Source organism: Lolium rigidum, chromosome 3 (assembly GCF_022539505.1).
Source record: "Lolium rigidum isolate FL_2022 chromosome 3, APGP_CSIRO_Lrig_0.1, whole genome shotgun sequence".
NCBI lineage: Eukaryota > Viridiplantae > Streptophyta > Magnoliopsida > Poales > Poaceae > Lolium > Lolium rigidum.
The window spans coordinates 199,178,726-199,205,479 of NC_061510.1; the positions used below are offsets into that span (position 1 = coordinate 199,178,726).

General features: G+C 47.4%; 1 protein-coding gene and 1 long non-coding RNA gene across 15 annotated transcripts; one reads left to right on the forward strand and one right to left on the reverse strand.

Annotated features, from left to right (window-relative positions):
- Positions 1-8,413: 8,413 nt before the first annotated feature.
- LOC124698830 (phosphoserine phosphatase, chloroplastic-like) lies at positions 8,414-10,899 on the reverse strand. The gene is made up of 7 exons (XM_047231246.1): positions 10,673-10,899; positions 10,443-10,575; positions 10,237-10,344; positions 9,638-9,731; positions 9,284-9,433; positions 9,161-9,214; positions 8,414-8,783 (listed from the first exon to the last, which is right to left on the reverse strand). Exons 1-7 carry the CDS (start codon positions 10,887-10,889, stop codon positions 8,658-8,660), a joined length of 882 nt encoding a protein of 293 aa, XP_047087202.1. The 5' UTR covers positions 10,890-10,899; the 3' UTR covers positions 8,414-8,657.
- A 1,775-nt stretch (positions 10,900-12,674) lies between these two features.
- On the forward strand, positions 12,675-17,776 carry LOC124702881. 14 transcript variants are annotated; one of them, XR_007002761.1, is made up of 12 exons: positions 12,675-12,867; positions 13,064-13,183; positions 13,277-13,588; positions 13,838-13,872; positions 14,069-14,148; positions 14,347-14,392; positions 14,492-14,545; positions 14,709-14,790; positions 15,472-16,147; positions 16,533-16,658; positions 16,790-16,986; positions 17,533-17,776. It is a non-coding gene; the product is annotated as an uncharacterized LOC124702881 (long non-coding RNA). The 14 variants fall into 14 exon arrangements; XR_007002759.1 differs by having other exon boundaries at positions 14,347-14,545; XR_007002751.1 differs by lacking the exon at positions 14,347-14,392.
- The last annotated feature ends 8,978 nt before the right edge of the window (positions 17,777-26,754 follow it).

The following is a 26,754-nucleotide window of genomic DNA, read 5'->3' on the forward strand; positions in this document are numbered from 1 at the left end:
CTGACGAGCTTGCTCGAACGCCGACAAAATTAATTTCAGGTTTGTAGCTTTTTGTAGGTCATGATCCATAAACAGAATTGTGTCATCGGCGTACTGAAGTATTGATAAACCTCCATCAACTAAGTGAGGTACCACTCCTTCAATTTGACCATCAACTTTAGCACGCTCAATTAAAATTGCCAACATGTCCGCTACAATGTTGAATAACATTGGAGATAGCGGATCACCTTGTCGTAAACCTTTTTTTGTTTGAAAGTATCGACCAACATCATCATTCACTTTGATGGCGACACTTCCTCCAAAAACAAAGTTATTAATTAACGCGCGCCACTCCTCTGAAAAACCTTTCATACGGAGTGTTTGTTGAAGAAACAACCATTTGACTTTATCATATGCTTTTTCAAAGTCGATTTTAAGGATCACTCCATTCAACTTTTTGCGGTGCAACTCATGAATTGTTTCATGCAATGTAACGACTCCATCGAGGATATATCGTCCTTGCATAAAAGCAGTCTGAGTAGGTCGAACCACATGATCAGCCACCGAATTTAGTCTAATAGTAGCAACTTTGGTAAAAAATTTGAAGCATACATTTAAAAGACATATTGGTCTATACTGTTGGATCCTTTCCGCATCATTAACTTTAGGAAGCAAAATTATTTCCCGAAGTTGATTCGGAAAAGGTCCAACTGTCCAGACATGGAGCTCAACAAATAAATCCATGAGGTCTTTCTTAATGAAATCCCGAAGTTACGGTAGAACTCCGCTGGAAATCCATCGGGACTCGGCGCTTTATTAAGCTCCATTTGGAAGACCGCTTTTCTCACTTCCTCTTCGAGTAAGGATTTGTAAGAAAAGAATTTTCTTGCGGAGATACTCGAGGGATATCATCAATCCTAGATTCATCTAAGGATATAGATGATTCCTCCGGTGCACCAAATAAGCCTTTATAATATGATGTAATATAGGACTTAAGCTGCTCATGGCCTTCAATCGGACCCTCATCTTGCGATAGAGAATGAATGCGTTTCTTCCCGTGTCGACCATTGGCCAAACTATGGAAGTATCTCGTATTCGAATCTCCTTGAAGAATGAATTGGGCTTTTGACCTTTGGTACCATTTGAGTTCCTCTTCTCTCAGTAGTCCGGCTAACTTCGCATTGTATTGACTTTTAAGTTCAACTTCTTGCGTAGTCAGTGGGCGTACTTCGGCGAATGCCTCTAAATCATCAATTGATGAAGAGAGAGAGTTTCTCGTGCTTAAGCTGCCCAGCCAAGTGTCTTGCCCATCCACCAAGGTATCTCCGAACCGATCGAAGTTTATTATTCCACCTTTGGATGGGGGTAGACCCTGCGACCGGCTGCTCCCATACCTTTTTAACCATATCTGAGAAACCATCCCTAAGCAACCATCCAAGTTCAAATTTGAACGGTCGACGGCGCTTAGGCAATGGTGTTCCAGTGGAAATTAAGATAGGAGCATGATCCGATAAAGACGCAATGCGTGGTAGAACTCGTACGGATACGAAAGGGAATTTCTGTTCCCATTCCGAATCCATGAGTACGCGGTCTAACTTCTCATAAGTAGGTTCAGGAAGACTGTTAGCCCAAGTGAAGTGCCTTCCAACTGTTGCCACTTCTCTTAAATCCAAACTCGTCTATAACGACGTTGAACGTAAAAGGCCAATGGTTGTCGAATCTTCCTTTGCTCTTTTCATGAGGGTATCGCAGACAAATTAAAATCCCCTCCTATAACAATAGGATATGGATTGTCTTTCGCTAGATTAACCAGCTCACGAAGAAAAGCAGGCTTAAAGTTATCCTGTGCGGCCCCGTAAACGGAAACCAAACTCCAAATGAAATTATCTGACTTATTCCGAATGTGAAGTTTTATATAAAAATCACCCCCCGAATTATCCAGAATTTCCATGGTTGAAGATCGGACACCTATCAATAAGCCGCCAGAACGCCCTCTAGGTGGCCGGGATACCCAATCAAAATCTTCCCCGCCTGAGAGGCGATTTAGAAAATTCGTTGAGTAATTCCGTTTACTCGTCTCGGAAATGGCCACAAAATCTAAAACATAGTCTCTGATGGATTCAGCGATGTGTAAGTGTTTAGCCAAGTCTTGAAGACCTCTGCTATTCTTAAACATGCCATTCATTTAGAAACTGTTGTAGATTTTGTCACCCTAGCCTTTTTATTAGGCCAAGCGTTCCGTTTAATTTGGGAGGCTCGGATTTGCGATTTGTTGCTTGTAGTTCAAAACAGGAACCAAGCATCGCGTCATCCGCACCTACCTCTAAAACATCTCCAACAAGTTGTGTGAGAAGCTGGCCATCCGTAATGGTGTACGCTTCATCATCATCAACAATAGTCGGAGAGGGAGAAGACTTAGTTCCAGACATAGGAGTGAATTTTAATCTATCAAACTCCAAATGTTTTAGAACTTTAGTCGAAACTGAAATAGCATCTAAAGAAGAACCCGAGGATACGCCAACACTATTGAGTTTGGCGGAAACTCGAGGTGTAGAAAAAGATAAAAAAGAAGTAGAACATTTATCCATACCCTTAGCGTCGAGGTTAGCCGCAGCTTTACGCCTCATCGCCTTGGTCATGGAATCCTCATCCGTGGCCATCGCGCCGTCCGCAGCTACTCCATGGCGCGTACTCCGCCTTGTCGGAGTCTGCACGCCAGCATTGGAGATAGAGGCGCCTTTAGAGGAGGGTATAGGCGACGCAGGCCCCTCCTCTAAAACAGCACCCACCTCCAAAGTCGAGGCCGGGGGAACGCAAGACGAAGTAGGCCGTCCCCTAGCTCACCACGTGCGGCCGACGAGGAGGCCAACGCGGCGGCGGGCTCGGCCGGTCGGCAAAGACCGCCCCTGTGTAGCGACCGATGAATCGGCCAGCGCGTGGGGCGATCGTGCCCCGGTGGGCGTCGACGACCGCTCCTGGTCGGCAACGTCCAAGGATGCCTCGGTAGAGTCCCGAGCCGGCTGACCGGCGGGCAGCTTGGTGGCGGACGGAGCTGCCACGTCGCCAAACAGACAGCCGCGTCGCGCTCCACCGTGAGCTGCTGAGCCTGCTCGGACCGGGTAGCCGGCGCGACGTAGAGCTGCCCAGCCGGATCTCCTGGCGACGCTGCCGCAATGGACCCGGCGTCGGTCGGCGGGTGGAGGGGAGCAGGGGCGTCCAACCCAGCACCGCACAGAGACAGGGAGGCAACGCCTCCGGAAGCTGGTTCCGAAACAGCCCCAACGAACTCCAACGAAGACGAACTCAAAGCCGCTCTCCTAGCGGCAGCCGGCGTCGTGCGTCCTAGAGTACACACACGTCCACGTGCAGGTCTAACAGCACCTCGGAGAAAACGAATCTCCCCGCACCGTAGCGGTCGCACCCATAGACGGGAACCTCGACCCCCGAGCCTCAAGAGTAGGACTAGTCCGCCGCAGCCTCGGCGACTATCTCCTTAGCCTTGGGAGTTTGAGGGTTCGGGTTGAAAGGATTAAGAGCCATCATAGTCGACACGGAGCGAGAACCACCGGAGGTCCGATTCCCTCCTCCGCCCACCGCCCCTAGAGGCGCCATCGATGTAGATGGTCCCGTACGAGCCTCCGATGTATCCATAGCATCATCATCCCCGGCGTCATTCCCATCCCCTTCATCATCCGCGTCATCCTTTTTTATCCAAATCAAAGGAATAAAATCAGGCTCGGTACATAGTCCTCGGGCTCTCTACGGAAACGAAACTCGAAGGCCTTGAGTTTAACCACTACATCGGACTTGATGATCTTGCCGGAATCAGAAATCTTCTCAAGCACTTTAGCATCAATCATAGCCACCTGAATACGAACCACCGCTTCTGCGTCTGAGGCTAAGGAGGTCAACATCAACCGTCTTCCCCAGCAGCGAGCCCACAGCCCAAAGCCCTAGGAAATGCCTCAACGTGTGAGGAACTCCATCCACATGTAACCATACCTTATGTAGCTCAAATTTGTGGGGTACTTCCGAGGACTGCCAAGCTGAGATAGACATGGTGGAACTGAAACCTGGTACCGCAACCTGAATGCCATCTACCCTGTCGAGGTCCTCAAAGGAAGGAACACCGATTAGGAATCTCGAGCTCATCGGAAGGTACAGCCTCCCATTTCCAACCCGGACGGTCCGAGCACCGTCTCGCCACCCGCTTGGCAATCACATCAGCTGGCACAACATCTCCAACCACGACAACAAGAGCTACCGGAGAGTGAGATGGCGCAAGCGCATCATTAACCACGGAATCAGGTATCGCTGTAAAGTAAGTCTCCAACAGACCAGCCCCGATAACATAAGCGAAGGGCGGGGTGCTCTAAGCACAGGACAACGCAAAGTCGGATGAGCAATCTTATCACAAAAGTAGCAGAAGTGTTTGACCCTGCAATCTTTGGTCGCATGCGAATTATCCGAACATTTCGAACACCACACCGCCTTCTTGACCTTAGCCGCAGCCTTTGTTCCATCGGTAGCCACCACGGCGGCTGCAACCTCGCCGGGCACCGCCGAAACATCCCGTGCCCGCACCTGCAAGGCCGTCCCCGTCTCGCTGCGACAAGACCTGCTGCTCGAGGTACCGCGGGCTGCTGTGGAAAACCTTGTGGAATAAAGGGGTACTGATACATATTAGGATGACCCATCCCTTGCTGTACCTGACCCCGGAAGTGTACAGCCTCGCATCTGGTTCTCGCGAGGAATAGCCTGTGATGTAGCAGCACCAGGCGCAGCGCCAGTAGCACCCCCAGCCTTCTTCTTCTTGTTCTTCCGCTTCGGCACCACACCCGGCGCATACGGCTGCTGCATCGGGAAACCCTGGGCCGGCTGCTGCTGGAAGGTTGGCACCGGCTGTTGCAAGTACCCCGACGCTGGCTGCTGCTGCCCTGCCACCCCGAACGGAGGACGAGCCGGCGGCACAAACCCCGGCTGTCCCGCCCCGTACGCGAACCCGAAAGTCGGCGGCTGAGGCCGGGGAGGACCCTGCGTCCCAGGAGGCATGGGGACCGGAGGAGGCCGCATCCGAGCAGCGAAGCCGGGCCCGACCGGGCGGCCGCCCCCTGCGCCGCCGTGGGAACAGGGGCGGCGCCACGAGGCGGTGGCTGAGCCGCCATAGCGGGCGGAGGGCTCGCCGCAACCTCCGCAAACGAGGGAGCCGCAAGGGCCTCCACCCACGGCGGAAATGCGACACCGAAGAGGCCGCAGAGATGACCGTCGGTGCCGAGGAAAAGACGCCGGCCGCCCCCCACGATCGCAACGACGATGACGTCGATCTGGGAGTCGGCGCTGCCCTCGAGCTTGACGACGAACCCGACGATGAAGAGCAGCCGGAGGTTGTAGAAGAACTTGGAGTTGACACCGGCGATGGCGACCCGTGCGTAGTTGACGACGAGAGGCGAGGAAGACCTTGACGGAGCGTTGATGGCGGCTGTACGATCGCTTGGAGGAGATTCGGGAAACGAAAGTTTCTCCGACCGATCCCTCCAGAGGAACCGCATGGCCTGGCCCAGACCGGCCCACGTCCACCCTGCATGCAAACCTGGCCCACCTCCATGCACCTGGTTTGAAATCACCGTAGATGACGCCTCCAGCTCAGAAACCGTCGCCGGCGACTCCGGGGAAGGGAAGAAGTCGGCGAAGATCGGCGGTGAAGCGCGGCGGCGCGGAACCGGACCACGCCAGACCCCCGCTCGCGGTTTCTTCCTCAAGGCGAAGCCACGCGCTGATGGTGACCCGGCGCTCTTTTCCGTCGAAGCCGCCGCCGCATCCGGCCTCATGCCTTCCAACTCCGGCGAGACCTTCTCTCCAACGGACCTGCAGGACAAAGAACACGAAGATGCCATACCTTCGGACGCCGGCGATTGCCTTTCCCAGAACCTAGAAGCTGGAGTAGGATAGCCGATGTCCGTCCAAAAATCCTGAGCTAATTCTTCGTCTGTTCTCCGGCCCCGGCGCACGACTGTGGACCACTCCGGCGCCTTTGGCGATCCGATGACTGCCATAGCCGCCTCGAACGGAACGTCAGAGGCGCCGTCGTCGGAGGAGTCCTCGGCGACGTCCTCGGACAGCACGTCGAACCTGGAACCATCGCTCGCTGATGCGGCCGTAGCCGCCGCACCACCGGCCAGAACCCCCGGAGCGAGCGTGAGCCTCCGACGCCGCCTCGTTTCCGTCATCTCAAGCGTAGTTTTAACCATACATACTTAACCATGTCGGAGAAGCCATCGCGATACATTGACCCTAGTTTGAATTTGAATTGACGTTTGCCCAATGGCCTATGCGTCCTGGTTGTTAAGAATATGGGAGCATGCTCAGATAAAGACTTCCTCCATTTCAATCATTTCAATGAATAAAGCGTCTTAAGATTGTTGGTATAATATTAGCATCATTAGAAAGTGTTTTTAATACAAATTCAATGATATTAATTATGTACAATATAATTAAGTTTTTGGTGTTCAACTGTTCAATCAAAATTCATTTTTAAATGCTTGTGCACCTAATTCATGGAAATGGAGGCAGTAGACGTTATTGGGAGAGCACACGTTGCTTTCGTATTGGAGCCAGTTGGCCAAACGACCGCACTTAAACATTCTTCCAATAGGTTTTTGGCAAAATAATAATATTTTCTAACCAAATAAATGCAACATCGTATTCAATTCATACATCAATTTAAATAAATTGTTAGTTCCACAATAATAGAAACATAGAAATAAAATAATCCATACAACAATTTAAATAAATTAGAATTCGACAAGTTAACTAGCTCAAGAGTTTCCTTTGAGCTCCACAAATGCTCAATAAATTATCTTGTCGGCTGTTGTAGCTGACGGTGAACAACTTTCAAAATAAATCAAATGCATGGCAAGAAAATCAGTAAATATGGTTGGCACCTCGTGATCAACTTGGGCAAAAAACCCCGCTGGTCATATGGCTAATGATCAGTTACTATTGGTGTTGCTATAAGAGATTGTTTTTTTTTGCGAGAAATCCACCGATCTATTAATAATCATCAACAGTAGTACAAATAACCCAAAAAGTAAAGAAAATTACAAATTAGTACTCGGACCACCTAGTGACGACTACAAACACAAGCACGAGCCGAAAGCGCGCCGCTGTCGTCGCCCCTACATCGTCGGAGTCAGGGAAAGCTTGTCGTAGTAGAGCTTGTTGTAGTAGACAGACCGAAAGTCGTCATGCTAAGGTCCCAAAGGACCAGCGCACCAGAGTAGCAACCATCGCCAATGATGACAATTGTAGATCGGAAGAGACTATCATGAAACCACATCAACAAACACGAAAACCGACCGGATCCCAGGAGATCCGACGGGCACACAACTCCACGCGCCCTCCGTCGGCGCTCGATGCACCACCGGAGCGAGGATAGGGCGGGGAGGACCTTATTCTGAATTCAGGATGTAGCCGCCGCCTCACCATTCCAAAAAAATAGACTGAAAAGCAAACTAAAATAAGAACGGAAACTCCCCACCGGCGAGGGACCGTGGTCCGCCACACCTCCAGCGAGGAGGACGAAACCCTATATGAGTTTTGTGACTTTTTTCCGCCACCTCCTGGGTTCCCTTCGCACGTATTGTTGTGGCCGAGGCACTACTATAAGATATTGTTGAAAAGGTAAAACATGATTATCCCTAACCACTCTAATGAGGTTGAAATTCTCACCGACCACTATTGGTATTGCTATAAGAGAACCCAAACCTCCTTTTTTTAATCTTCCTCTTACAACTTAACAATCATCATCTTGACATCTTTTTTGTATGAAATACGATAATCCCTCCAACGTGTATTCTAAAAAAAGGATAGCTTCATTGTTAATTGATGAGCGAAACACAGCACATTTATTTCAAAGTTCATTGTGTATAAGAGGGAAATCAAACGTTGTTTTGTAACTTGACAAACTTATTCGCAAAAAAAATTAATTTTTTTGACAAACTGTTTCTTCCTCGTTACCCAGCCAAGCTGCGGCCGCCGCCGACGCTGAACGGCATCTATCAGCGCGATGAAAAAAATGAATCTACGTACGGAACTACGGGTAGTACTGGACGATCATGCAGAACGCTGATGTAGATATAGATGGGTCCGACCGGTCTTTGATCTCCGTGTTCGATTCCGGATAAAATTGGAACTCACGGTGCGCCAGATCACGACTTACCAAATAGGCCTGTAACGCGGAGCAGGACTCAGGACAAGTCTGGAACTTCAGGGAAAAGAAAATCCATGGACAAGTTTGAGCAGACTCAAAATTGGGTTTGCGTCAGTTTCAGGAGTTCCACATATGTTCAACTGAGGATACATAAAAGACGTCCAAGTTGTTAATGGTGCTATGTAAAAAAAAAAAACAGGAGCAAACATTAGCAATATCAACCCATAACCATAAGATTTCCATGTCAACACATAACCATGAGGTTTCAATGTCAAATACAATACCACCAGGTTTGAAAAAGGAGGAAAAAACACGACCATTGAATTTGAGGTACAGCTCCAGCACCATCTCATGAAAGAAACGATGGCAATGTGAAATACCTAAGCAATATAGCTAAACACAAGATTTGCAAAGCACATGCAATTATCTGTCACTACGAATAGTGAATGATTACTATTGGGAATTAAAACTATGGCAACTCGGCAATTAGCTCTTGAAAATCAAAGACAGTCCAGTCAGCTTTTGCTGCAACTGCTTCTCTCATCTGCACACCGGCATAACAGATGAACAAGACTGCTCCACCGGGTTGCCGAGCCTGCAGGGACACATGAATACAAATTAAGCTATACATCATTTCTTTGTCCACTCTACATCATCAGTTAACTATGTTGTGTAACCATCACTCCCAAAAAGATCCGTTGCTGTGTTTGACAATAATGAATTGCCATGAGTCAATAGCCTGAAACCTTTGTACGTTAACATATCCCCAACAAGTCCTTATAGTTATTATGGAATTCTTCAACCAATTCATTTCTACAGCATAATAAAGTAGTACTACTAGATTGCTGGAAAAATGCCTAAGAAACAACAATTTGGTCCTCCTACTCCTAGCTATCGTTTACCAAAAGAAACATATTTACTGTATCTCTATTGTTGGAAGAGAAGATTCAAAGGAATTATCACGTGCTATACCTCGAGATCAGTTGCACCATCTCCAATCATGATGACTGTCTTGTAACCACGATCCTGAACAAGACGGAAGAAAGTCACTTACAGGGCTAGAAAAAAATATCGAAAGTCACAGTTACACTAGACCTGTCTTATTTGTTGCACTGCTACTGCTTTACCCCCACTTCGAGAAGTGGGCTCTGTGGGATCAAAACCAGCACTCTCTCCAGATGTTCCAAATAGCAGTTGGTTTGCTCTGATGTTTTCCGTAGGAATACCAAGCTCAAATGCCACAGGCTAGAAACAGATCAAAGAGAAAACTGAGAAGTGATTTATGCATATCAGATAGCAAATTTGAACCCTTCAATAATTATCCATGACAGATTGCATGTATTTGAAAATCAAGTAGCAGTATATTCAGTAAAGTCTGAAATGAAAACGAAAAGAAGAATTATTCTTTAGATCAAACAAAATTCGAACCCATTGAATAAAAAGATGTACCTTGATCATTTGTCGGAAACCTCCTGACACAAGGAATACTTCAATATTATTAGCTTTTAACTTCTTAATCAAATCAGCAATTCCAGGAGAAATCCTGCAGATAAAAGTTTATTGCTTTCGGTAAACATGTGAATGAATCAATAGAATGAACAATGAGTGTATCTGATACAAAAAAATGCTTGTGTTGGATTGCTGAAAAATGATTAATGAAAATGGTCTTGGATTAGCTAGAGATCTTAGGACATCTCTTAATAGGACATGGGTGAATAAGCCTAAAGGTGTTGTGGTTGCCGGAGAAGTAACGGCCTAAAGGGGGATGGCTGGAGTGGTATATGCAGGTATTATCGATACCATTTAGTGGTATTAAAAATGAACTTAGACTACGCGGTGTTATTATCCTGAAATGGTGTTTTATCTTTCGGTGCCAAACTATTTGCATATAATGTAGCTACAACTTTACTTATTGGCGTAAAAGAGAAACCAACTAACCAAGTAAAGTTAACTTGGCATTTCTACAAACATTGTGTCGTGATCAGTGGCACATTTCTAATCATTCCAGAATGTGAATTGACTTCAAGTTGGGGCTTGGATGAGGTTACCTGGGTGGCCTCTTCTCCAAACAGTCCTCAACTTGGGACAAAGATGGCTTGATTAAGGAGATCCTGGCAGATAGAGCCTCTTCAAATGGAACAGTCCCTGTCATTGCCCTGAGAATATTGGGCCAAGATTAGTTCTTCTGACAGGATCACATGCTAAACACTATAAAACCCTCTAGATAAATTACTCCAGAAGATGTGGTATTTACTTTGCCGTCCACTCAGCAACTGCCTGCCCAGCCCCGCAGAAATCAGCAAGTTCATCAATTCCCTCATCCAAGCACACAGTGCTATCCACATCGAAGCACACCGCATCAGCATTGCGCCATGTCTCAAGAACATCTGGATATAATTAGGCAAACTATTGAACAAACTAATCTTTAAGCACTGGATCTTTAAGAAGCGCAAAAAAGACTTCTCAGTAACAAGGAGAACTAACCTTTGGATGGCTGGCGGTTGGCTAAACCAAGAGAAGCCTTGGAGACCTCCATTGCTGCTGCCACAACAGCACGAGCTTTGGAGAGTTTGACACAAGGGAACAATGGATTTGCAGCTCTTAGCGCTAACTGTGAACCCTGTGATGATCGAACTGAATATGACTGCGGAACAGACAGAGGATGCCTCGAGCTGATGCGTGCACTGGTCGGGCCGGCCATACCACACACGTCTGGCTGTAAATTCAAAAGGAAATACCAATTACTGATAGCACGATTACTAAGATCCTGTTTTGGTCTAGGAAACTTCAAGAGAAGACAACGTTTGTTGCAACGACTAAACACAAGGAATTGGGCCAAGCCCCTAGGCGTGCTCGAGCTGATTGACCCAACCCGTCAAACACCTTATGGGCATGCGTCACGCAGTGCAAAGACTATCAAGCACGGCGCAGGAGGCGAGACTAAAATTAAGCTTTGGGTAGGTGGAGCACGAAGAAATCTAAATGACAGCAAGCAACAGCATTAGGGCCTACGACGTCTTCTGTGGCAGCATCGGAGTGCTGATAGGCTACTGACTGCCACCACGCCCACCCACCGTTCACGGCGCGCCCTGAGTCACGATGTGCCGCTGCGCCACGCTGCCGTAGCCCGCCACGCGTCGCTCACTGCGGTCGCCACAGAGCCAGATGGATGGCCTGGTACGTCACCTCCGACGGCGGCAGTGCAGGCCAGAGCCAGACCGGAGGTTCCATGGCGGCGCACCCTGCCCTGCTCGAGGGTGGGTCCGCGTGCAAGTAGCCACACCCAGTGGCGGACGCAGGAAAGAATTGAAGGGGGAGCACTCCTCAAAAAAAAAGTTTGCGCACCCCCAAAATGTGAAAAACCTTTCCATAATGAAGTAATGAACAATATACAAGAAATTCATTGTAAACATTGAAGTTCAATACATATATTTGTTACACACAGACTTAGCAATTTTATTACACAATTAAAACATTCAAACATTAGCAATTTTATTTGTTACACACAGAATTTGTATACATTTGCAATTTACCAAACAGAGAGACCGAGAGAATAACATATAACAGACTAACAGAGGCACAGAGCGCGGCAGCGCGGGGTCACCTGGTCGGCTGGTCGTCGGCGACTCGGCGGGAAGAGCGGCTCGGCGGCCGGCGGTCACTGCGGCGGCCCGGCCGGGGCTGGGTGCCGCGGACAGGCGGTCGGTGAGGGCAGAGAGCGCCGTCCGGGACAGGCAGTCCGCAGTCGAGTCGAGGTCGAGGTCTAGGTCGAGGGCGGGCCTGCGGCGTGCGGCGGCGGTTGGTCGGAGCTCGGGGGCAGGGCCTCGGGTCGCTGCCACGCTCGCTCGTGAGTCGTGACCTCGACTTCTCCTCTCCTCCCAGTGGGTTAAATTGGGTTTTTTTTTTAATGGGTACCTTTTTTTTTTTGAGGAAAATTCTGGGTGGGCCACGGCCCCCGCTGCATCCGCCCATGGCCACGCCCATGGAGGATGGAATTGAGGAGGGGGCGGCGGCATGGATGAAATGGAGAACAAGTAAGTGCAACCCCCTTTGCCCTATCCCAGGGCTCTCCACGTGGCGCGAGCGGGCTGGACAAGAAAATAAAGAAACGCAAGAAGGAAAAGAAAAAGAAAACTTCCTCTTCATCTTCAATAGGTCACGCACGCACGCCTCGTGCTACCCTGCACTTCCCCCAACCCTCGTTCTCAACAGGCGGGCGCATTTGGCGGCGGTAGTCAGAGGAGAAGGAGCTGCGGTGGTGGAGGTCGGAGGAGAAGGGATTTTGGAGGCGCTCGCGAACGGAGGTGGACGCAGGCACAGGTGGAGGTCGAAAGAGATGGGAGATGGGGGAATGCAGTGGTGAAGGTCAGAGACGGGTGGTGGGCGGCAACTGTGGACGGATATGGAGGCATACGGCGGTGGAGGTCGGAGTAGATGCGAGGAGGGTGGCGCTGGATATGGGAGGTTGTGGAGGAGGGCGGCGAAAATGACGAGGAGGTGGGAAGAGAGCGGCGGCGGTGGAGTGGAGGTGCGTGGAGAAGACGAGTGGGGAAGATTTCGATGGCTCCACCTCTTTCTTTCCCTTGCCGATGTTCATCATAGCGAGCACAGGAGATGACGAGAAGATTGGTCCGCACTTTCACCTGCCATCGATCTGCCAAATTTCTCAAGAATTCAAGGTATATATGTTTCAATGTCTTCCAATCCGTATCAAGCATGCTCTCTCTGTGTTGTTTTCCATAGAAATTTCGTAACAATCTGTAGCATCTGGATATGCATAAACGATCATATTAGACCTGGGTAATTATTTTTGTGTGTCTTGTTTTTGATGATGAATGGTTTATTCGTTTATGCACTCAATTGGACTTTGAGCAGAGCTAGCTGCCTGAGTTGCCTGACTTTGGAAGGAGAGAGAGGGCACCTTCCAGCCATCACATGGCAAGACGTCTCGGCACTTTGACTCAATGGCCACGAGAATGGATGGGCAGCTTGGAGGTATGGCCTTTTTATTTGCTCTTCATGTGTTTACAGTTTTTTCCTTCCCGCTGTTTGTTTCATGTTTGTTTCGCATGTTTTTTTAATCTTAAGCTAACGACATGATCATAATGATCAAGAAGGCATGAAATTCATTTATTTGAGTGGCAAAAGAAGGATTCGGGTGAGGAGATGAATCATGGGGAGCTATGTCTTCCCGGCTAGATCAGGGTGTCGAGACCGGCAACCTCGTCGTCTCCACGTTGTCCCCAAGTATACTCGTTTCTTGCCAATACATTTTTGCTCTCCTATTGTGGTGTATGGTAAATCTATATTGTGATATATTCTGTGATCCCTAATTTTGCTTTTACTGATTTGTTTTTATGGTTTAGGGTGCACGCCCACAGCTCACCTTGGATTATTAAGGTGTGTTTCCCTCTCCGATGCGTTTCTCTTTATGCTTTATGTGATTTATAATGAATTTTTGGCTCAATTTTATGTTATACTAATGGCACATTGTTATTACTGCCCCGTAATGACTAATTATGAGAACAACGATAAATATGATGCACCTGTTTTTGTTAATAATAATGGTAAATTCTGGGCTGTGATTTCTTTGTCACATGAAGACATTAGAAAATTCTGAAGCACATTTCTCTTTTGTCTTTGCAATAGTACATTGGAGGCTCACGAGCAACGATGCTGGCAAGGTAGACTGTCCAAGGAACATGTTTGCTCGCTACCATTCCTAAATTTTGATGGGTATATTAGGTTGCACTTAGATCTAGATGTACTAATTTATCTCTTTTTTGTTTATCTTTATTTATATTGGCTCATACTGCTGTGTGGATATGAAACTATTTACTCTTGTGTTATCTGATATGGAAATCTTACCTTGATATGCAGGTTTACTACTATTTTACATTTTGGTTCATTCTGATCCAACCGAACTAACCAAATGGATTTGAGGTTGTCATTCTTGTCAGGTTAGTGTGTGTCTTTATTTGTGGCAAATCACAAACAACCGAATTGTACAAATAGTGTCCTAGCTATTAACCTTATTCTTCACGTCACTCAAGGCCATTATTATTTTATTTTGGCTGCAATAAGGTGTTTATAATTTCCCCACTATTATTTATTTGCATTATCTAAAAAGAATTTATTGCTGCTTTTTGTATGCGAAGGTTGATTTGAATACAATATAATGGTTTTTCATCATCCCAGACCCAAGTAAATCATTTTCTTCTTATTTCATCTGCCCCACTTCTCTACAAAAAAGCATGTCCACTTTTCATGTTTGTTTTTCATTAATGGACGATCTACCTGCAGATGGTCGGGATGCACCACAGAGGCTGAAGGTTGTTGCAATGATACATGACAAAGGTAAGTCATCTCTTCGGCATTGGATTTATTTGGATTGTGCAGCCGCTGCTGGATGTCAGGAAGTACCATGTAGGCTGCAGGCTGTATGCTTCATGACAACTATAGTGTTAAGCGAAGAATGTAACTTATGTCTCAAACAATGAGTTAATTCTGAATTGTGCAGACACTGCTGATGGTCGGGAAGCATGCTCAGGACTCAGGCTATTGCAATGGCACATTGACAGCTGCTAGAGTTCATTGCCAAGGTAACTCATCTCCCTGGCATTGAATTTCCTAGATTTTCAGGTGCTGACCAGTAATACTTATATGCTTGAACATTATGACTGTGTAGTACAACATTTAGTTGCAGTAGCTAACCATGCTAAAAGGTCCAGTATTTTATTTTATATAGTTGAATGTTTGTTCATGTTAGGGAATTATTTGAGCTCTGTTTTTGCTACCTCCTGATAGCTCACAGCTTCATGACACAGTTAATTCTTTCTTGTCTCTTTCTCCATGGCAACACTAATCTACTTATATTTATAAACATATTTTGCATTGTTATATGGCTTACTAATTTGTCTTCATTGTGGTATTTGGCTGAATAGCATCATCAGAATGATATGAACATTAAATCCATTCAAGGATGTCCTTTTGTTCCAAACTTAGGGTTTTGTGTTTTTAAATCATTTGTATTGCATTGTACCTAGACTATCATCTATCGAGTGTCTTCTCCCCGCTAATGATCAACATGTACACTGATACATCTTGAGATAATTGTCTGCTGATTTTTCAGAGGAAATTAATAGTAAATATTGTCGAAGTTTATTAAAAATAATCAATTTAGGCAACGGAAATTGGTTTACTGCAAGGCAATCATTTCTAAACTGAAATCACATTGGCTTCCATGCTTGATAGCTTCTTTTGTTATCTTTTTTCACTAACAGGTGCCCTAGGAGATAAGGAGTTTCTTATTTACTATCCAGGCATTCAGAGGAGTTGTTCCATGTGAAGGAGAAGGAGCTCCAATTTCGTCATGCATATGAATAGATTATCCACCAGGTAGATTTCGGTTGCGGTAGCAGCTCTATTTGATGGAACAGGTCAAGGCATCACCCATCATGTATATATTGCTTGTGCATAAGTTTCAACCAGTTTTATCAACAATGGTCTTTATTTTCCCACAAGATATTGTTCTCCCACTGTGCTCACTTTTCTATCCAATTTATCTTATTTGCTGGCTACAAAGTACCAGTTGATATATCACTTGTATTACTTTCCAGACTGTTTGACAGGCTGCCAAATCCACGTTTTTCTCTCAACAAAGTACCAGTTGATATATCGCTTGTGCATAAGCTTCCATCAGTTTTATCTCCATTGGTCTTCATTTTCTCACAAGATATTGTTCTCCCGGCGTACATATTTTCTCTCTCCAATTTAGTTTATTTGTTGGTTACAAAGTACCAGCTGATATATCACTTGTATTACTTTCCAGGTTGTGTGACATGCTGCCTAATCTATGATTTTCTCTCTAGAGAGTATGTTCAGCCACAAAGAATTTTTGATTTTTGAATGCTCGAAAACTTCTTGCATTCAATAGAGCCTCAGTTCCGAAAAAGAGAGGTAATCGAACATATCATACCATGTCGATATCATTATTTTATCGAAACACATGAAAGTTAGCGGCAACGCTTGATGTGTGAGTGCATTTCCTAATACTTGTATTATTGGATTAATCATTCTTCGGTGTGCTTTGTGCTTTTTGCTCGATCTTTCTCCAAACCAAAAAATAGATAAATGCATTATGAAATGTCTAGAATTTGAAGAGCCTGTGTTAAGAATGTTTCTTCCAGACCAATATGAAATGCTTTGGTAACTAAAGCATGGAATCTGTTCGCATGCCACTACCTGAAATGTCTAAAAGGATTTAAGTGTCATTTCATATTGAGTTAAGAATGTTTCTTCCATTAACTGTATATGTGTACAACATACTAGCTCCAGTTTTCAGTGTAAGCAAAGTGTTGGGTGCGCATCGGGAATATTTTAGATGTGGGAGGAAGAGAGGAGCAAGCTCCAGCTTGGAGGCATAGTTATTTGAGAATTTCTTTCTGGCGAAAGCTATTTGGTGAAAAAGGTCTTTTTCTTCCTCCACTGTTAATTATCTACAGTTTAATTCATCCTCGAAATAATTCGGCATGGCTCATTTGTTCACACTATCATACTCTTGAGTTTCTTTACAGATACTAACTTGTTTAAACGCTGTAGTGGTCATCTTATCATCAAATGCTGCCCAAGAGCTGCAGTGCAAACAAGCAGTAACTTCACCTGTTGTGGTAAGTTTGCTGATCCCAGATATTCCTTAAAACGCTAATCATTTGTTTGGTTGGTTCTCAGATTCTTTGGTGTTATTTCCAAGTGGTGTGTTTTAATCACCTACACATCTGAACCAGCATATCCAATAGGTACAATATACTCTACTTGCATTTTCTGTAGAAGAGTATTGTAGTGTAGCTGTTCCTCAAAAGTATTCAGTAGTCACAACTCATGGCATGTCCAATTTTAAGCCCACTCATGATCACATCGCAGAATTGGTGTATCGGCATTTGTCATAAACTCATACTCGTTAGGTAAATCTTGTCCTTTCTGGTACCAAACTACAATGACTCTGCTAGAGAAATGAGCATACATTCCTTAATATTAGTAGCTCTTCCGTGTTGTCTGACAAAAATGTCTCATTATCTTTACCATTTTTGATTGTTATGGGGGAAAGAATAGAAAACCTCTTTTAGGGGAAATGATCACATGTTTTTTCTTGCTTCCAGTATTTGTTGGTCTGTACGAAAGAAGTTGATAATAAGCATTGAGACCACCAGGAAACGATTTGGACCCTGTGGAAAGGCCATTCTTTCTTTTTATGTAGATTTTAGTTTTAGTTTATTATCCATATTGATAATAGTAATATAATTGTTAAACTGTCTTCCAAAATTAAAGTATACTCTTTTTTGAAGTTCATGGTTTACTGGCGATGGCTCTTTTTTCGGTGATATCCGTGCATCTGAAGGTCTACTCTTGCCGGTGGAAGTGCTCAAACTCTTAGCCAAGTGTGCCCATTTTTTTGCTGCAAATTTATTTTTGTTATTGTTTACAAGTTACGTGCAAAATACCGCAAAATGTAAACATGGACATATTCTTTTGTAACACGTTCTGGTTGCCTTGCGCCCCATAATTTCATGGCATGTATGTTCCAGAGTTTATCTTGAGTTTTGTGTGCACGTATGCAAAGCAAGGGTTCAAAATTCAGTAGTGGTAGTACTAATTGATTTCTTTTCAGTGTGCTAAGCTAAACATAAATGCATACTACAGGGCGTTGGGATTGGCTCGCACAACACCGGTGAGGAGGCGCCCCAAGGGGCGCCCCAACCACTAGTCTATCTAGAAACGGAAGATTGGATCGGGGTTTCGGAAACTCATGTTTGCAGAACCGAAGAATATTTTTCGTCCGATCGAATGGCGCGCTCAGATCCAGGCGCGATACGATTCCAACAAAGCTGCTCGTCAGATTCCTTCCCTTCTGGTGTTGCTGCTGCTCGGGCTCCTCACCTACCACGTACATGTACTATGTCGTTACCGTCCGATGACAAGTGGACCCCTTGCTACCCTCTCTAAACATTTTTGCAACATGTTCAAGCAAGGCCCACCAAAATAAAAGCTCAAGCTGTTGTATAATTCTTTTTTCTAACCTAAGACAAAGGTGGTGGTCCTTGACAGCTTGGTTGTAATTAACCACACAAAAAAGACTTGCTACTAATTAGATCAAGGCAATGTTATTTTTGTTTAACTTCTTTGTGAACTACAAATTCTCATTTGATGTAAATAATCCTTACCTCAGTTCAAAAAAAAAATCCTTACCTCTTTATTCTCTTTTCTCTTGAATTTTTTTTTGCTTTCTCACTATTTTTCCTTGATTTCTATTGAAGCACATGCCCCATAATCAAGGTTTTTCTTTTCTTTTATACCCTTAAGTTTTACTACCTTCGTTTCAAATTAATAGATGCCTTTTGTCAGATTTTATCTAAATTCACACATTTTAAAAAAGTGTTTCACTTAATTTCGAATGGGGGGTATTAAATTGGGTAACTGTACATACCAATACATGATTCCACACCCCTTGTTCATATCACGAGCAACAACAATGTCGTTTAGAAGTGCCGATCTGTGGGTTGAAAAAACGCTTCGGGCTCGCTCTCGCCCCCCGCGCGGGCGAGAGGAGCCAACCCTAGCGCCGCCGCCCGAACTCCTTCCCCTCCTCCTCCCCTCCGCCGCCGCCGGCGCGGGCCGCCGGGCGTTGCTCGTGCGGTGCCGGCGGCGGCGGCCGGCCATTCCCCGCGCGCGTGGCAAGGAGGCGCGGAGCTCGGCGCCCGCGGCGGTGCTCTTCGGCGGTCGTCGGTCCGGCGCGGGCCGGGTGGATTCGGTGGCGATGGCGCTGCTCCTTGGCGGCGGGGCGGCGTGGTGCGGGTAGGCGGCAGGCTGGTCGCCGGAGTGCGGCCGGCAAGGTCGTCTCGGCCCGGATCTCGGACCGGTTTGGGCCCAATCCGGGCTTGGACGGGCTGCCCTATGCGCGCCGTGGTCGTTCCCCGGAGGTGGCGGAGGTGCGTCGGCGGGGTTAGGTGGTGGCGGCACCGCCGCCGGCCCTGCCGCGCGCGGCGGCGGAGACTTCGGGGGCCGGCTTGGGCCCGGCCGGGCCAGCTCGGGCCTGGTGTGTCTCTCGCTACTACGTCCGGTCGGCTACCGCGAAGGCGGTGGAGGTAGTGCCCTCCCCCGCGCGGCTGCGGTGCTGCTGCCCCTTACCCGCTGCCCCTCTCCCTTCTCTAGGCCTCGCGATGGTGTCCGCAGTGAGACGGCGAAGTTGTAGTCAAGACCGTGGTGGCGCATGCTGGTGGGCGACATGTTGGGTGGGCTCTTTGGATCGTTCAGGGTGGTGGTGGTTGGGGTTAGGAGAAATCCTTGCCGGCTCGTTCGGCTCCGATGCGGTGACGCCTGCGGGTGCCATCCTCCCTTCCTGAAGGGCATCGGGTGTACCTCCTTCACCACCCCCGCCGCGTCCCGGGGGAAACCCTGGGACTTGTCCGGGCAGTAGCGGCGCCATCGTCGCTTTCCTTGTTGGAGGTGTTGCTTGGTATGGGGGCGATCCAGAGTGCGAGGAGCGTGGTGGGACATGTCCGGAGGGCGCAACGGTGGCGACTCGTCTTCGTTTTTCCGTCGAGCTGCCGATGACATCATTTGTTTCTCTTTTCTTTCTTTTTGTGTCTTTTCTTTTGGGCTTGGTTGTGCTGCGGCCCCAGCGTGCTCGTTGTATCGTGTGGTTGCTATATTAATATAGCGGGGTGAAAGCCTAATTCGAGGCAACAATGTCGTTTAGAACCAGCTAGATACCAGATTCATATATATAGGTAACTTCTAACGTGCTTGGCTTGGAGTGATTTGAGGATGAGAGACTGATTGGGGAAATCCTTTCCCAATCATTGGGGAAGAAGCTGCTATTTATGTGCGAGCAAGTTAGATCTGGCCATTGTGCACGAAAACACGTCTGATCGGAACTATTGGTCACTAGGACCGAAAGTATCGCCTCCGTGAGGCAGACAAATAGATGCCGCCAGACGTGGGATATGGGCGATAGTAGGGTGGTACTACCGGCCAGCTGCCGCCCCAACTTACGAAAACGCCCCAAAACCCTCTTTATGGTTACTGCGAGAAAAAGCGAGATTCCGGAAATCCATGGAAAGTGGGCCGTAGTACCGGTGAACTTCCGGCCTTCGCAGTCCTGGGGATGTGTTTGAAGAATTCAACAAAGCATCTCGGCGGTAGTACCGGCCACTCAAGACGAAACTTCCGCCCACCTGGAGCAAAACTGAACATGGCATAACATTCACTATTTCTTCTTCGAGATATCCAATATCGCCGTGTGTGATAAACTTTAATGACATGTGTGCATCAACACACATAGAACCAATCTTGTGTTGACACCAAACACACAAACCTCATTTAAGGGCGAGAAGTGCTCTTTCAGACCACCCATCACCACCTGACGAACATTGACATGGGTACATGTGAAGTGGGAGAAGACCTCAGACAGGGCCACCTCGAGCGCACCAGCGGGCGTCCAGTGATCCCTCTAGAATGTCGTACGGCTCCTGTCGCCGAGCTACACCCGCAAGACGCCATGGTACAAGGAGAGGAGTTGCAAGAGTGAGCCCTAGTGAGCGTCGCACATCGCAGCCGAGCGCCCCACCGAGTCAACGGGAGCACCGTCAAGGCTGGACTAGACCCAGCGAGGCGATGACTCGCTGGTGGTGGTGTGGAGACGATGGACGAGTTTCACCAAGGAGGTAGGTGTCTGGGCCTGGAGCGAGCGTACGCCAAGGCCACCTTCACTCTTGGACTTGCACACCATGTCCTACATTACTAGGCACTAGGCGCCAGCGACCTGGTCGACAATACCCCACATGAAGGCTTGGTGAAGCTTGTCGAGGGCGGCAAGCACACTAGGCAGGAGGGCAAGGGCGCCCATGTCATAAGCCGGCAACGTGTCTAGAATGGCAATCAGCAGCACGATGCCCGCCAGGCGAGAGCAGCAACGCACGCCACCCGGAGAGGTACTTGTCAACCTTGCTGATGAGTGGTGAGAAAGCACCAAGCTAGAGCTTATCGACAGAGAGGGGAGGCTAAGGTACGTCTACGGGAAGCCCTCCACACGTCACTGTAACATCGATTGAATGCCGGCAAGGACATCAGGATCCACGCGCATAGGCATGAGGGTACTCTTGTCGAACTTGTGGAGCAGGAGCTTGAGGCGGCACGCGGAGTCGTCATCGGCACGCAAGATGATGATCATGTCATCGACATATTGGAGCACCGGGCACGACGCGCCATCGATCTGGATCAGGCGCTGGAGGATGCTGGCGAGGAGGAGGAAGAGGCAAGGCGACACCTGGTCTCCTTGGCACAACACGTGAAAGCACATGATCCATCTTCCAGGGATGCCGTTGAGGAGGATGGCCGAGCATGACGAGGCAACGAGTGATTCCATTGATTCACACCATACCGGAGCGAAACCACGAGCAAGCATCACAACACGGAGGCTAGCCCAAGTGATCGAGTCGAAGGCCTTAACAAAGTCCAGCTTCATCATGACGCAGGGGCGCGGTGGCGAAAGCAGGTATGCACTAGCTCGGTAGCGTAGACATAGTTCTTAGAGATGCTCCGACCGGCGAGGAAGCCCGTCTGGTCCACATCGACGATCTTACCGATTTCCTATCGTTGTTAGAGCTTTACATATGGACTTGACCGAGTAGTTCTGCAGGGAGACGGGGCGGAAGGAGCTTGGAAATTGGTGAGAGCACCACCCTGTCAAGGAGGAAGCTGCGGGTTCGAGCCCCGTCAGTCGCGAACTAGGATTCAATGAATGGAGAAATTCATATTTCCTTTTTTCCATGAAAAAAAGACGCTCAAATGCCCATAGGGCACGGGCGTGAGGACATCGTCTTTCTTGGGGAGGAGGACACAGATCAATTTCTCCTATAAATGTTCTAATACTACCCGGCCAACCAGGCCATCTGAGAGGGGCACATTGATCTGGGTCGTCCAATCCCTTCACACAGTAAAATCTTTCTCCCACTTTCACCTTAACCGTTGGATGTAGTTAAAACTTTTCTCACTCGTTTGGCTGTGAAAGAGTCCATGACGCGTGGGACCTCCTACGTGCAGGACCCATCGGTGAGAGGCAGACATGCTAGCTCGTTCGGTCGCCCGGTTGCCTATCTGCCGCGAGGTGAGAGAATCTAGATCGGCCTGGCCTCGCTCCTCGCTCCCCATTCCCCAATCCACACCTCCTCCTCTCCTCTCCAATGGAATCCTCCTCTCCTCCCCCATTTTCGTTTCTCCTCTCTCCCCCTCGACTGGATGCGGCGGCGATGGCGGGCTGGAGGCGGTGTTCAACGCGCCGAGGATGGCCGCCGCCGAGGACGGAGCGGCATACCCTTTCATGGGCGGCGACCACAACCAGGTCGGCGAGCCTCATGCGAGGAGCGCGCCTGGCCGAGGACGGGCGGGAGGAGGCGGCACGGCAGCGGGCAGTGGACGGGGTTCCCGGGGAGCTCCTCGTGAAGCAGCAGGAGGTTGAGGTTGAGGTTGAGGTCGAGGCAGCGGCGGCGGTGCTGGCCGCGGCGGACGCGAAGGAGGAGGCACGCCTGGCCAAGGTCCGGTGGGAGGAGGCTGCGTGGCAGTGGGCGGCGGACCAAGATCCGGATCTCCTGCTCTCTCTCTCCTCCTGGTCTTCAACGACGGTTCTCTACTTGTTTGGGCGCGTGTGGCGGCGACAATGGTGTGCGGGAGGAGGAGGGTGGCGTATCTGCACCCGCCGCCCCAGGTGAAGAAGAGGAGGCTAGGGCGCATTGTGGAGGTGGCGGTGAACCCAACTCTGGATGTGAGGAGCGGAAGCAGCGATGCGTCGCAGTTCAAGGGCGTGGTGGTGGGCTAGCGGCGGCGACGATCTCTCCACCTTTCCGGCGTCGCGCCTCCTCCTCCACGACCTCGAGCCACCGCGTCGCCGTGCCTCTCCCCCTCGCGCCTGCTGTTCTGCGACCCAGAGCCGCCGCGTCGTCGTGCCTCTCCTCCTCGACCTACAACACCGGTGATGGATGAGGTATAGAAAAGTGGGAGGGGAAAATCTAGCCAGAAGGAGGAGTAGGTTTCGGTCCACAGCAGGTTGGAGCTTGAAATCACCGGTCAAGGGCTGTTGGACGAGGAAGGGAGCAGCAACATTGCCTCCTCACGCTGCTCGTCGACTCCCGGCGTCGCGTGCTTGTCCGCCGTGCCCCAAGCCCGCTCCAGCCTCCAGGTATCCATTATCTTCTTCTAGGCTTCAATCTCACGGGGGCAGCCAACCAGATTGATTGGAGTAGTCACCAGGACAATTTATTAGTTTTGATGGTGCCACTGCCATTAAAATACCTTAATCCAAGGCACAAATATCTATCGATGTAGTATGTATTTGAGAAACTCATTAACACACAAGTTTAGTGTCTGATTGCTCTAAAATAATCATGCTCTCTGTTTACTATATACTAATACAATGATCTACATTATATTTGCATGCTTGCTGTTGATGAAGTTGAAAAGAAGCTGATCTGTTGATATTTTACTGTTATTTATTTTCTGAAACAATTTGTTGTGATGGTTAGGTGTACGATGCCCCGGGAGCAAGCGAGAGAACAAACTGGAGGAGGTAGAAAGGCCGTGACTAATGGGTCTGCTGTAGTATTTTAACTGTGCCATGTGGAATCAACTTCTTAGGTTGCAGTACATGGTTTCTGCTGTCCTCCCCTTGCTTGCTTGGTACTAGCTGGTTATGATGTATCCTTTCCCCCTTTTCCAGTTCTTTTTGTAAAGTTTTTCTGCAATAATGTTTTCCGGATTGGGACTGAGCCGATATGGATTGGTGCAGGTGGTGGCCGGCCGTTTATGCTCTGCTACTTGTGCTGTTGCTGCTCTCTGTCTCTCTGTCTTCCTCGATGCTCAAGACAAGCAACATGAGCAGTGGCCAGGCTGCCACTGCTTCTTCCCTGCGCAATATAGATGCCATCCTTGATTGTCCTTCTTTGTTATGTCAGATGGTCGTCCTTGGCGCTGGAAAGAAGCCATGATTCCATCTCCATGCTCCAGGTACATGATATGATCTGTGCTCTCTCCTCAAGCAGAGCATATCATGGATAACCAAATGTTGCATTGCAGCAACACAACTGGCCCCTTTCATGCCTAGGATTTTTTATTTGAAGAATGCAATCACCACGTTGCAAAATAGGATTAAACTAAGGTGCTATGTTATATTCCTTGTTCCGGTGTCTTCATGTATAAATTTTCTTTGCTCTGTTATGTATACTGTACTTAATACAATGGCACATATTTTAGCTAGCTATTTTTGTTGATTAGTACCACTACTAGCTTTCCGTTGCTAAGTTCAATCCTATTTTATGAAGATCTGCAGGAGCTTCATTGGGAAAAAACCACGTGTCTCCCAATTATGTTCGTCACCATTCCAATTAGGCACTGATTATGGAGAGCATATGATGGATATTCCTGCAGCTATGGAAATGGACATGATCTATCTGATCCGTAAGGTAATGATGTAATGGTCAAATGTCCCATGCTTGGTAATTTTTTGAATATGTGCTTTCCTTCTGTAGTCTCGGTTCTCGGATCTAAAGGGCATCAAAATGTTTTTTTGTATTTTGGTTCAATTGCCATTTTTAGACAATTATGTTACTTCAGATATCTTTGGTGCTGATATGGTATGTCTCTGCACGCTCCTTTTGTCATGTGGGCTCTTCGCTGCAGAAGTGTACCAATTGTGTTTAAAGAAGTTAAGAGGGTTTTCATTTTTCCTCAAGTAAAAGTAGTCAGCTCATAGGCTGGTGTGCACGTCATAGTTTGTAAATTTTTAGAAATTTGTAGGATAAATATTTAGAAATGATGTTTTTTTGAAGAAATAAGGTATACACCCAGGTTAAATTTGTAGAATAAATATTTGGAATATGATCTGCAGAAGCTAAATTATATGAGGTTTGTTAAGCCTCCAGCTGAATCGTCAATATTGTTGTTCTCTAATGGAGATGGTGATATTGGTTTTCTGTTTTAGATGCCAACCTCCTGCTGTTCTACCCGGCTACGACGGGCTTCGTGTCTCTTTCTTTCCAAATAGTGGCTCGGCTTCGCTGCCAGGCTTCGGGTTCTTGCAGGTGTTTATGCATTTTCCTCTGATTTTCATGCATATGTGAGTCCATCATTGACACGTTTCTTGAATTAATTTGCAGGGAGATAACTGGTGTGCTTTGGTTGGCTGGTCCAAGGTCTAGAGGATGCACTAACATCACGGTTCTAGCTCTGCTCCCCTTCATATATCAGGTCAATGTTCCCTTTTTTAAATTCAGCCCATGTGTATGTACAACCGTTTCTAATGGTAGTTTTCCCTTGTCTATCCCCCGACCATCTCCTCACCTGCGGCTCTTGAAAGGAAGAGCACAAGGCACACCACTGCACCGAGGTGTTGAGACGAGAGTAACCGCCTGGGATAGTCCCTCTTGCTTTACATGGCATAATCTTATTTATTAGAGGTCTGCGTTAGCATGGGATAGGAGGAAAGAGCAAGTGCAGAAATATCTAAGCCTGCACATTCTAAATTGACATGTGTTAATCATAGGACCTGTCATGCTGCTTGCTAAACATGTAGCTGTCAATATTCACTAATAACTGGATCTTAATCTTCTTTCCTACTATAATTGTCTGACATTTCTTTATGATGGCGCGATGGTCCAAAGGTGTTCTTTCCTTTTGTCACCTTCTGAATAATACAATTTGATCTATTTCATGTCTCTGAACTCTAAGGTTATTATTTTTGTGTTCTGTTTATGTCCTTTCAAGTCCCATTTCAGTAGCTTGGTTGTGAACATGTTCGTTCGTTACCTCTATTTTTGTTTATATATGCATGAACGGGGCGGTTAGCGGTGGCGTGACAGCTCTCTCTCATGCTGTTGAGATATTGATGTTGATATTATATTATGAAGTACTCTTTCTCATGCTGCTAGAATTGTACAACTGTACTTACATTTATTTTCCCAGACATAATGTAGCCATATATTCTTCACCTGTGTTGGTTAGCTTTTCATCGAAATTAAGATTATAGGCTTTATAGCAAATGAACCAAAAGGAGCTACCACTGCATTTACTAAACTGATATGCTATTCGTGGAGCCTCTAGAATGTTTTGCTTTGGATTTCTTGCCAGATCTTGGCTTGAAGAGTTTCGCTTCAGGACTTTGGGTTGAGTTTTGTGTGCTATTTGGGAGGGGAGAACATTTTGTTCATTTGGCCCTGGCTGCCAATGTTTCTCGATTTTCTTGTTTGCTTTGGAGGTTTTTTTTGTACCATTTGGTGTCAACTTCTCTGATTTTGTGCCAATGTCTCTTGTGTTCACTGTTTCGTTGAATATCAAAATAGCGTTCCTACATATAGGAATAAATGCACAGGCGCACAGCTCACGCTCTGGTTATTCATTAGTGGTATTTTGCACACAATATTAGGTGAACAAAGCAGGGTGAAAATCTTGCAAAGCAACTGAACAAAGTGGTGTTTTAGCTGATCGGTATTGTCAACACCCGGATTTTTAAGTCCAGATGC